Consider the following 12,558-nt stretch of genomic DNA (forward strand, 5'->3'; position numbering starts at 1 on the left):
GAGCATTCTCCAATCGTTTCGAGATCGCGATGTACGTCTGGATATTCTGACACCGGGGCTGCGCTTACATGATGACCAGGGAAGGTCTGTCGTTGGAAAATTCAAGCCACATATGAAGGATTTGATCGTTCATGAGAAATTTCCCTTCCGGCTTTTAAGCAACAAGGACGTCTATGTCGAATCCGGCTCCCTCTGGGTGCTGATTCCGCTATCCTACTCCAGCACCTGCGTCAAGTATAAGACCAGGGCATCGCGCGAATGGAATCACTTGCGATGGGAACCAGGGACATACATTCTTGTTCCATGGGGCAACAAACTACGAGTCGAGGCCCCGGAGACGTCGGTCAGGGGCCTCATGGTCGAAATTCAAAGTCAGCCGCCCCCTTGAGTGGGTGAATGAGGCCCATCGTCGATGGTCTATCTAGCTTGCTTCAATCAACATGTGCTACCTATCTAATGAGGCATGCAAGACAATTGCAGGGCTGCAACCGAGACTCCCGTGCCGCTCTCGCGAAAATGATCTCTTACACTGGGCTGCCGGGTCACCCAATCACAAAAGAACACCGTGTTAGCGACATGCAACGGGTTTGGCGCGCATGCCGGCGGTGTAAATCAAGGGGTTGACGAGTTTCAGCCCACCTAAACAAAACCTGCCCTACCACACCCCATCCATCCACCTGACCAGTCATTCTCTGCCTCTCCGACCTTTCCGCGCACGGTGTCGTGCTAACGTACCAGATGCCATGAGCTAGCAGACAGAACCAAGCAAGCATGAGGTGTGTAGGTTAGAGGCTTGCATGAATCAGCTCGGTCGAGAACATGAGATGTGACGAGGGCGAGGCTTGCCCAGGCCAACATCTAATCTCGTATTGAAGCCAAAGCAGGAGAAACGCGGATCAGCTCACCCGCCATCCGTTCCTTTTCGATCATTTGGCTGCAGCTATCGAGGCGTACAGTAGCATGGCTGCACTGCGAACCAAGAATGGAAAGGCCCATTTACGCGGTTCAGGCCAAGCGTTGATCATACTTGGTTTGACAAAGACTGGTGAGTGCCTCCCAGCCTCTCAAGGCTATGCCGGAGCCTGCTACGCGCGGGGAAGTCTTTCCATTGTGAGAAGCAGCAGAAGAAATTCGTGGCCACAAAAGCTCTCACCCTTGATCCACATCAAACCCTCCACGGGCCATAGCAAGACTTACCTGCCCACTACCTACTCGCAAACTCGGTCTCGGCCCATTTGATGCCGCGGAATGGCACATCCGCAAGACACATGTTGGCTCACCTCGAAGCGTGCCTTAGACGGGCGCTTGTCAAGCCTCCCGAACCTTTAGGCACAATTGAGTCAGTCTGGTGGGCCAATAATGGAGGCTCTTGAGGATTCATCGACTTATTTCACCTCATGCAACATGCTGGCTCTTCACCCTGGGTCCACTGGTCCGCTACATGACTCAGAAGAGTATGGCGATGATACCCGGCAATGGATGCACTTCAACAATGAGGATTGGCCCACTGATGTACCGTCAACATCCTGGCACTTCTGATGACCTTTCATTTCCGACAAGGCTCCGAACCACCCATGCTATCTCGCCGCTCCCTTCTGTTGCTTTCTGTTACCTCGCTCCTTGCATTGTTGCCTCTTCTCCCTCTTGTTGTCGCCGAACGGCGCCCTTCAACCAACCCTGGTCTTCGATGTGTGTCTAGAGAACCAACCAACCTTCCGCAAACGAGGTGCGCCTAGATGCATCTTCGCATGCCCATAAGAAGCCGGAATCTCTGTCACGGTCGCTGCCCATCTAAAGGCCCAATAGGCATCGGGAACACTCGCTGATTAAGGAAACACACTATTTATAAAAATTCTCTCTCGCACTTCTGCTATGCCATCTGAGCCGATGCTGCCTGCCTTGAATTATCAATAGCAGGCGAATCTTCTTTAAGTGTACTCTAAACGAACACCTATACCATCGGCAGCAGATAAAGTAAGTGAAGTCAAGCCTTTTACGTTCTTTCTCTTTTTTTGTATTCTCCATCGGGCGGGAGGTCTTACTGGCCCTAGAGCTTCTGTCCAAGAGCCTTCCAAGTCTCGAATACCTAAAAATGCCGGCGGAAACGTGCGGGTCGGATTTCCGCAAGATTCAGAGCTTCAAGACCGACTATGCTCCCTGCACAATCACCCAGTATGTATCTAAGCGCAGTGGCATGCAGGTTGTTGTCGCAGACCGCAAGGGTCCCAAGATCAATGGCTACTTCGCCCTAGCCACCGAGATCTTTGATGATTCGGGAGCCCCTCACACCCTTGAGCATCTCATCTTTATGGGCTCGAAAAACCATCGGTACAACGGTCTTCTCGACAAGCTTTCTTCTCGAGCCTACTCCAGAACCAACGCCTGGACCGCCACTGATCACACAGCTTACACCCTCGAGACCGCCGGCTGGCAAGGTTTTGGCCAGATCCTCCCTGTGTATCTTGAACATGTCATCTTGCCGACCATCACGGACGAGGGCATTGTGACCGAGGTTTGGCACATTGACGGAGAAGGCAATGATGCTGGTGTCGTCTACTCTGAGATGCAGGCTGTACAGTTCCAAAGCTCCGAGATCATGAATCTCGAGGCTCGTCGCCTCCTCTACCCAGAGAATGTCGGCTTTCGCTACGAGACTGGTGGTATGACAGACGCTCTTCGAGTTCTCGCCCCTGAGCGTATTCAACAGTTCCACCGGAACATGTACCAGCCTCGCAACTTGTGCCTGGTCATTGTTGGAGAGGTGGACCAGGACAACATGCTTAAGATCCTCGATGAGTTTGAGGAGTCTATCAAGGACGACATTCCCCCTCTCGACACCCCATTCAAGCGGTACGTTGTCTCTGACTACATATATGGGGAACCATCCGGCTCATCATTGGGAATAGGCCCTGGATCGACTCCGCTCAGCCTCCCAAGATCAAAGAGTCACAAATTATCACCGCCGATTTTCCAGAGGAAGATGAGAGCGTTGGTGAGATTCTAGTTGGCTTCTTTGGCCCTAATTGCATTGATCCCATCATTTCTGCTCTCCAGGTCCTCCTAACCTACCTCTGTGGCTCTTCTGTCTCCATCCTCGAAAACATCCTTGTTGAGCGTGAGGAGCTAGCTAGTTCTGTTTCATGCTTGCTGGACCCGCGTCCCAACTCGGTTATTTGGCTTAAGCTCACCGGTGTCGCCACTGAGAAGCTCGAGTTTGTGGAGAAGCGACTGTTTGAGGTTCTCAAGGAGGTTGTCTCTAAACCCCTTGACATGGACTACATGAGAGAATGTATCCGCCGCGAGAAGCGTCAAGTCAAGTACCAGGCCGAGACATCAGAGTACTACTACGCGTTCAACATCATCACGGATTACCTCTTTGGTAAGCGGGATGGATCTACATTGAAGGAGCTCCAGAACCTGAACGAGTACGATACTCTTGAGAAATGGACGGATCAGGAGTGGCGAGACTTCATCAGCAAGTGGATAGCTGATGCTCCTCACGTCTCTATCTTGGGCAGGCCCTCTGCGGAGCTGGCTCTCAAGATGAAGAAGGATGAGGAAGAGAGGATTGCAAAGCGTAAAAAGGAGCTGGGCACCGAAGGCCTGGCCAAGCTCGCCAAGCGTCTTGAGGATGCCAAGAAGAAGAACGGTGAGCCCATCCCTGCCGAAGTCATTGACCGTTGGAGTGTCCCTGGCACCGAGTCTATCCACTTCATCGAGTCTGATACTGCTCGTGCCGGTCGTGCTCGTTCCATTGGATTGGGGTCAGGCCCTGCGCAGAAGCTCATCGATGGGACACCTCAGGGTAACCTCCCTCTCTTCATTCAGTTCGAGGATGTCCCTACCAACTTTGTTCACATCACCGTCCACATTGGCTCTTCTCAGATCCCCAACGAGCTGAAGCCTCTGATGCCCATCTTCAGCGACACTCTCTTCAACACGCACATCACGCGAGATGGAAAGCGAGTTGACTATGAGCAAGTCGTCATGGAGCTTGAGCAGGATACTATTAGTTACTCTCTCAGCTCTGCACGCTATCTCAGCGACCCTGATGGTATCATGATCCAGTTCCAGGTCGAGCCAGAGAAGTACGCTGCGGCCGCTGAGTGGATCCGTACCATGATGTTCGACACCATCTTCGACCCTCAACGTCTTAGCGCTGCCGTTACCAAGACTCTGGGCGATGTCCCCGAGTCCAAGCGTGATGGTAAGTCTATGGCCAACGAAGTCAGCGCATCCTTCCATTCGGAGAAGACGACTCTGGCCGTGTCACAGCGCGTTCTTGTCCGAGCTGTGTACTTGAAGCGACTCAAGAAGCTCCTCGAGAAGGAGCCTGAGAAGATTGTCGGCTGGTTCAACACAGTCCGAGACTCCCTCTTCACATTCAACAACCTCCGCTTCCTCGTCACAGCTAACCTGGCTACGCTTCCTAACCCCCTGTCTACTTGGGACACTCTCTCCAAGTCTTTGACAGCCACAGAGGAAATGATTCCCATCCCCAAGCCCGTGAGCCTACGCAGCGCTGAAGGTCGCAACCCTGGATCCGTGGGTGCTGTCATTGTTCCCATGGGAACTCTCGAAACCTCCTATTCCGTCTCGACAGCCAAGGGATTGGAGTCACTTGACGACTCCCAACACGCTGCTATCATGGTGGCCATTGGCTACCTCGACGCTCCCCAGGGACCCCTTTGGAACGCTGTCCGTGGCGCCGGCTACGCTTATGGCTCCTCCTTCTCGTGGGATATCGACTCGGGCCTCATCTCGTACTTTGTGTACCGTTCCCCCGACGCCTACAAGGCTATCAGCGCCTCGCTCGAGGCCATCCGCAAGATTGCCGACGGCGAGGTCGAGATTGACCACCACCTGCTCGAGGGTACCATCAGCCAGATCGTTGTTAGGTTCGCCAATGAACAGTCCACCATGCCAAGCGCCGCCCAGCAGAACTTTGTTCAGGGCGTCGTACGTGGCTTGCCCAAGGACTGGGATAAGGAGGTGCTTCGGCGCGTGCGCGCTGTGACAAATGACGAGATCAAGGCTGCTATGCGCGAGATTATCTTGCCCTGCTTTGAGCCTGGCAAGAGCAACATTGTTGTTACGGCTGCCAAGATCATGCAAGAGGTACATTTTACTCATCCTTGTATTGTGATCCCTCACTAACTTAAGATAGAGCATGGAGACGGCCTTCCAGGGCATGGGTTACAAGGTTAAGACTCATGAGCTCAGCTACTTCCACGACGACTACGGTCTGAAGCCCGAGGACGGAGAGGAGGACGAGTCAGAGGAGGAGGATGAGCTTACAGACTCATTGAATTGATTACCTTTGGACATGAGCTTGACTTGACTGGTTCGGATATCAGAGACTTTATACCTTGCTGCAAAATGGAATTCTGCGACAAGAAGAGGGGGCCGAGCCCTCAACTAGCTATCCGCCTATGCCTTGGGCGGAACATTCGTCCGCTACTCTTCTCCTTGCTTTAAATGACATCTCCGTCGTGCACAATATCAAAGAACACACTTAGAAACACACCGCAGCATCAAAATCCAGTGCTGTAAAACACCGTAAATTCGCCCGCTATCTAGTTCGTATCTGCTGCCCAGGCATGGGACAGGGCATTGAAGGCAAAACGAATGTTGTCTGGATATGCTGTGAGGAGGTAAGAACAAATAAAAAGCAGGGGGAAGGCAGCATAGAATGATGGGGAGCAAAAGGTCCGAGAAGCATTGCACTAACGGGAGGCGGTCTGAGAAGTTGACTAGCGCGATGTATGAGTCCGACTGTACTTACGGCGCCTCTTTAAGTAGGCACATTTATGAAAACAAGAACTGGCTATAGATAGGAATATAGGGATTTGACACAGCCTCATCATAGGCTCATAAGTTCTATATTTGCACACTCGCCTCGGGAGTTGATCTTCTCATCTCATTGGCCACGCTCGTGGCGTGCCCAGGCCGCAACTCGCCCATGTACAACTCCCAGGTCTTTTTCTTTCTTCTTTGGCTGCTCAAGCAGATAGCGTGCCGTTGCGAAAGCGGCAGGAATCCCAAGAAAGCTGGCTGATGCTGTATTGGACGGTTACACATCCAGCACCACATAATAATGGACCTCTTGATGATATGACTTGAGGTAGGAAAGCAGCTAAGGTGGGACAATCGGCCGCCATCATAGTCCAGGAACATCAGGGGAACTCTTTTACCAGGTCGATCATTTCTCTAGGTTTTCCAGTTATAGACACAAGCATCACATCTGCCGTGCGTGCATGGCCCTCTCCTCCTCAGCTAGATTATAATATCTACTACCTTCATTCCATCTTTATCTTAGAAAATATATCTTCCCTGCTTCATCTCAAGACAAGGCTTGCAAGATGCGACTTTAGCATCATAGGGCATAATATAACATAGGCAGGGATTTTATCGTAATAACGGCATTGAGACCATTTCATGACCGTGGCATGCTATTCAGGGAGAACAAACTATCCCTTGACATATTATATGATCAAGTTCTCTAATATATTGATGGATAGTCTCTACGTAAAGAGGCACAGTGGGATACATCAGCTTCTTTTACAGCCGTCTCGCTAAGAGTTTGGCTATCTCTTCATGTGCATGACATTTCTCATACAATACACTTCAACGCATAAGTGGAGAAACATATTGTTTCAGCTGAGCAGCGTTCTTAAACCTCGAAAGATATCAATGGCATTGTCTTGACAGGTAATTTGTCCCGCCTCCACACCCCCTCCCCCGGCCCAGAATAGAACCAGAGTATACCTAAGAGGAAAGATAATTTTACCGGGCCTGATCTTTAGGCAACTCCTCCAGAAGCACCGAAATCCTATGGTTTACGCCTTCCCCGTTCTCTCGACCGATGAGAAACCGCGAGCCCATCTCCTACTTATTCATCATGGGAATCTTATCTATACCGCAGACAATCAAGGCACCAACTATGAAAATCTTTGTTGTCTGAAGAACCAAGGGTAGATTCATGTGAAAACTCCACAGACATCATAGGTGCTTACTGAGACTCCTAAGGCTCATGCAGACAGTTTCCCAGCGGTGTCCCGTCCTATGTCTGGGGACGGGCTTCTTATGGGCGTTGGAGTCTTACGTTTGCTCGCTTGAGCCCTAATAAGAGCCCATGTCCCCTGCCTTCCTCATGGGACTAGGGGCTAGGTAAAACTGTGGAAGTCCCCGACGAGGACGCCCCAGGCCTTATCCCACTTGGCTAGCCGGCCAAAGTCAAGACACAGAGTTTCTTCAAAGTCGTATTTGTAATCCATTAAAATCGAACACGGAATGTTGAATAGGCAGGAGTGCCTTGATATAAGTACTACTGTAAGAGCTATTTATGGCCACGGTGAAAGCGTGAAAATCCCATCTGTCCGACCACGGTGCCCATTTCCATAACATCCGTTCTGGGCTCCTTTAAATATATTTTTTTTTTATAATATTGAGTAACGTATATGATAAGTATGCGCCGCACGCATGTATGCGCCGCACTTGTATTTTTACCTTAAAATTAAGTATTAAAAAAATTCTTTAAAATTTTATTTAAGCCCTAATAGACTAAAACTAAGGGATTAGGCTTATTATATAATGTTGGATAGCGTACGGCATATTCGATCAGAACGATATGAAACAACACGATGTGGAGCCAAAAGTGATGATGTTCTTGCTTCATCCTCCTCCCGGCCCCCTCTTTTCTCAAGAGGGGGTTTTCTAGTCATCTGACTAAGGCTAGGATATCTGTGTACTAGGGGTTTATGCAAATTCGGGGCAGATGCCGCCACATGAGGGGTCGATCCAACAATTTCTATAAAGGGGAAGCGGCACATGTCACGATGTGTATTTGGGTAGCAGGGCGTATACATGGCGTGTCACTGCTATAGCAATATCCTTCTAGCTACTCCTGCATAAAGGATGTACAGGGACTCAGAGCGGGGAGAGGACGCAATCAAGAAAATACACACATCCAATCAGACACTTCAGAGAAACCGAGCTCGTGACAGTTATGAGCCCGGTTCGCGTTCATTCCGCCGAAAAGACAGATGCAAGACGATCCACATCGAGCCAGACCCTCGAAGGACCTATATCCATCGTTGTTTAGATAGAATACGTCGTGGCGCGACCCAAATCGATCGATACCGTCCGTTCCGAGCCTTCCGGCCGATCCGAATATGACCTCAAAAGACCTGAGAGTGATGTTGACTGGAAAGGAAAATTGGGATGCGTGGACTCAGTCCATGTCAGCCAAGATTCCAAGGAAGATATGGTCCTACATGCATCCTGATAACCCTACTGGGGAACTCTTACAAGAACCAAGAGAACCTCAGTATAGCGACTTCAACGCTACTGCCACAGACTATACCCAGCTATCTCAGTCGCAACAGCGAGCGTATGATGCTGTGTTTAGGCAATGGGAAGTCAGGAAGCGGGACTTTGGAAAGCAGGAGACAGAGATCAATACGGTATATGATACCATCCTGGAGACAGTTTCGGCCAAGTACAGGCAACCGCTCGACAGAAAAGACACACTACGAGAGTGGATGCAGCTGCTCAAGAGCTCTGCTGCTCCATCAGAAGGCTTTATGATGGCTAAGGTGAAAGATGAATACATTGCCGTGATGAGAGGCTTCAAGAACCAGAAAGCCTTCCCACAATGGCTGGAGTCGTGGGAATCGATGATGATCAAGGCGAAGAAGTATCACCTAGCGGAGACTGAGACCGGTCAATGGCTTCGAGAGTTTGCTGAATCGAACCAATACATCAAAGCTATGCAACAGCTTTCACGGAGGGGGCCAAGACTCTAGATGCCGAAGCAGTTCTTCAGAGAAGACGCTTACAAGACGCGCTCGCCTACCAGGCTGCCCAAGCAGAAGCGGCTGAGCAGCGACGACTCCAGGCAAGCAGTGGGAGTATAACCTTAGAACCAGATTCCCAATCTGGACCGGGAGGTATTGACCTGATTGCACCGAGTGTACAGCGACCTGCTCCCAATGGCTCAAAGGTTTGGACACCTCAAGAGGTTGCCTCAACGATGCGTGAATGGGCATCCCGCAAAAGGCCCACGGGTGGTAACACCGTGAGGGGCGGGGCGTTTCACACAGGGGGAGGCAACGAGGAGAGTGACCACAGTGAGGAGGCATCCACGCCAAAGGGTGGGAAGAGGACGAAGTCTGGCTCCGGAGGACGCTCTGGAAAGAGGCCAGCACTTACGTGCCCAGCCTGCGGTATGAGAGGGCATGACCTACCTGACTGTTGGTGTGTGTTCGAAGAAAAGAGGCCGGAGGGCATGCCTCGCAACGATCATCGTATGCGAAAGGCTAAGAAGGCGCTGGAAGACAACCGCGAGCTGCAGAGAAGGGTTGATACTTTACGAGAACAGAAAGGGAACTGACAATCACAGGAGAGAAAGGCCAGGGTAAAGATCATAGGAGCGGCGAACACAGCGCACCTACGATCAGCCTTTACCTCGACAACCACTGTGTATCCGCTACGTTTATCAACGATCTTGGATTCTGGTACAACGTTGCATATTTTTAACGATCTGACTAGGTTCAAGACCTTCCGCAAAGCAACAGGCAGAGAGGCAGTTACTGCAGGAGCATCAGAAGTTCCAATCCTAGGTTTTGGCAGAGTTGACTTAGAGGTCACACTTCCAGGAGGAGAAGTCGGGATGTTGCGCCTACGAAACGCAACATATTGTACCGATTTCAACACGAACCTAGTATCCTTTCAATTGCTTCGAGAAAACGGAATTTTCTGGGATACCATCAATAACCTCCTAATCCGAAGGGACGGCTCCACCATATGCATCGTCCACCAGATGCATAATCAATTCGTGCTGCAGTATCAAGAGATTACGCGCGACACTAAGAATGCTATCTTTAGCACGCAATACAGGCGAAGAACATCGCGAAACCCGAGGGCACTGGCGGTAGCGAATGGATCCTTGTGGCACCTTCGAATGGGACATCCAAGTCCGTTAGTGTTACATCACTTGGGAAAGAATTCCCTAGGGACAGGAATCCGCGGACCGAAGACGACACAATGTTCAGGCTGCAGCCAAGGAAAGATACATCGACAGATATCTCGACGGCCACCAGACCGAGAGAAGGATAAGCCATGTTACGAAATCTGGGTTGACTGGACTGACATTGATGAAGATTTAAAGGGCTTTGTACGAGCTATGTTTATCACGGACGCATGGTCTGGTATGGTCTTTCCGTACTACACCAAGACGTATGATAGACAAGAGAGTGGTAAGATATTAAGACACTTCTATCTTTGGATGAAGAATCACTATGGCTATCTGGTTAGAGTGGTTCGCTCAGACAACGAGCTCTTCACAAAGAAGGTCAAATATTGGATGATGTGGAGAGGCATCGTTGGGAAGCCATCAGCGCCGAATACGCAAGCCCAGAACGGAGGAGCTGAGCGCTCTGGGGGTGTGATAATCGAGAAGAGTCGGGTGATGAGAATCACGGCCAATCTACCGCATGACCTTTGGAGAGAGATAATCAGTGCAGCCGTGTACCTGAAGAACAGAACGCCGAGAGACTCGAATGGATGGAAGACCCCTTATGAGCTGTTCTACTCAAAGCAGCCGTATCTATCACATCTGAAGGCGTATGGCTGCAGGGCCTATGCCATGACATCACGAGCACAACTCAAACGAAAGAAGCTCCGCAAGCTCGACCAGAGAGCGCACATCGGCTATCTTGTTGGCTATGACTCGACGAATATCTTTCGCGTCTGGGTTCCGCACAAAGGAAAAGTCATTTCAACGCGAGACGTTATCTTTGACGAAGACACATTCTTTGATGGCAAACGTATGGAGAAGGAACTCATTGATAGCGTCGACGAGCTGGTGGAGAAGGTCGCTGTTCCGCCAAGCCAGCTGAACAACCAAACAATTCTTGAAGAAGATGAGCCAGTCTTTGAATCTGGCAACCATGGCCAAGATCAGGATGACGACGAAGGAGAAATGGTTCCGGATGATGATCGGGAAGAAGACCAGGACGACCAAGCGGACAAAGAGGACTACGAATTAGCAAGGGCTTTGGAAGAAGCATACCGTACACCTCCACCGACAGAGCCAGACCAAGCACCACAAGCAGTCTTCGCAGTCCACCTCCCTGTCGTTGGAGCTGAGGGGGTAATGAAGGAGCAAGAAAAACCGCAACACGAACAAGACTCAGCTGACCGCTTCGGAGACTTTGTCTCGGTCCCGATAGAATCGGCAGTTCACGGAGCATTCGTGGCAGGCAGAAAGTTCAAGCCACAGAAGACGCACAAGCGAAATCTGCCAGAACCACCAAGGACGCTCAAAGACTTAGAGAACCACCCTTACAAGGCAGACTTCCGCAGAGCACAGGAAGACCATATGGCATCGCATGAGCGGATGGGGTCATTCCAGGAGGTGCCATAGAGTCGAACCAAGGGCCAACAGGTGCTAGGCTGTATGTGGGTGTTCACCTATAAAACAGACAAGCATGGTTATCTCGTCAAATGCAAGGCAAGACTGGTTGTATGTGGAAATCAGCAGGCCAAAGGGGACCTGCCCACTCGAGCAACGACACTTGCAAGCATGTCTTTCAGAGCACTGATGGCAATAGCGGCAGAGTACGACCTGGAGCTGGAGCAGATGGACGCAGTGAATGCTTTCGTACATTGCGAGCTGGACGAGCTGGTATTTATGAGAATGCCACCAGGATTCCAAAAATATGGCACAGTTCTAAAGCTCAAAAAGGCGCTCTACGGACTCCGAAGGTCTCCATTGTTATGGCAACAAGATCTAACGCAAACCCTCCGAGAACTCGGCTTCAAGACTGTTCCAGAAGAACCCTGTGTGATGCTCAGAGATGGAGTGATTGTCTTCTTCTTTGTTGACGATCTTATCTGGGCATACCGAAAAGAGAGGGTAGCTGAAGCAAGGAAGGCTATGGAAAGTCTGCAGCAGAAATACAACATGACTGTGCTGGGAGAACCGAAGTGGTTCCTTGGAATTCGTATCATACGAAACAGAGCCAAGCGAACTATCTGGTTAACCCAGGATGCATATGTCGATAAGATCGCTCACCAGCATGGAGTTGATCTGGAGGCCAAGATTCCCGAGACCCCAATGACAGAGGAAGAACTGTTACCAGCAACCTGTCAAGCCGACCGACATTCAATCGAGAAATATTTGAAGAAAGTCGGATCGATATTGTTCGCAGCGATCTCAACACGGCCTGATGTTGCCTTCGCAGCCGCAAGGCTGGCTAGGTTCAATCAGAATCCAGATCAGACGCATCACAAGGCCGCAGACCGAGTCTTACAGTATTTGCATGGAACACGATCACTAGGTATAAGACTGGGAGGGACAAGATTCCTCAAGAGCTTCCTGTGTGCGAGTGACGCCTCCTATGCAGACAACACGATGGACAGAAAGAGCTCGCAAGGCTACGTGATGATGCTGTTTGGAGGACCAATTGCCTGGAAAGCAACGAAACAGCCCACTGTCACTACGTCAAGCACCGAAGCTGAATTGATCGCTTTATCTGAGACAGCTAAGGAAGC

The 12,558-nt window shown here is 50.6% G+C and overlaps 3 protein-coding genes across 3 annotated transcripts; all 3 read left to right on the top strand.

Annotated features, from left to right (window-relative positions):
• Nucleotides 1-2,092: 2,092 nt before the first annotated feature.
• Nucleotides 2,093-5,314, top strand: LRP88_12987 (uncharacterized protein; the record flags this gene model as incomplete). The annotated part of the gene is made up of 3 exons (XM_083249371.1): nt 2,093-2,850; nt 2,907-5,118; nt 5,168-5,314. 3 exons carry the CDS (start codon nt 2,093-2,095, stop codon nt 5,312-5,314), a joined length of 3,117 nt encoding a protein of 1,038 aa, XP_083094856.1.
• A 2,860-nt stretch (nt 5,315-8,174) lies between these two features.
• Nucleotides 8,175-8,807, top strand: LRP88_12988 (uncharacterized protein; the record flags this gene model as incomplete). The annotated part of the gene is made up of 1 exon (XM_083249372.1): nt 8,175-8,807. One exon carries the CDS (start codon nt 8,175-8,177, stop codon nt 8,805-8,807), a length of 633 nt encoding a protein of 210 aa, XP_083094857.1.
• A 1,481-nt stretch (nt 8,808-10,288) lies between these two features.
• LRP88_12989 (uncharacterized protein) lies at nt 10,289-11,428 on the top strand (the record flags this gene model as incomplete). The annotated part of the gene is made up of 1 exon (XM_083249373.1): nt 10,289-11,428. One exon carries the CDS (start codon nt 10,289-10,291, stop codon nt 11,426-11,428), a length of 1,140 nt encoding a protein of 379 aa, XP_083094858.1.
• Between the last annotated feature and the right edge of the window lie 1,130 nt (nt 11,429-12,558).

The sequence above is a fragment of the Fusarium phalaenopsidis genome (assembly GCF_050370095.1).
Source record: "Fusarium phalaenopsidis strain FUZ10S chromosome Unknown contig_32330, whole genome shotgun sequence".
NCBI lineage: Eukaryota > Fungi > Ascomycota > Sordariomycetes > Hypocreales > Nectriaceae > Fusarium > Fusarium phalaenopsidis.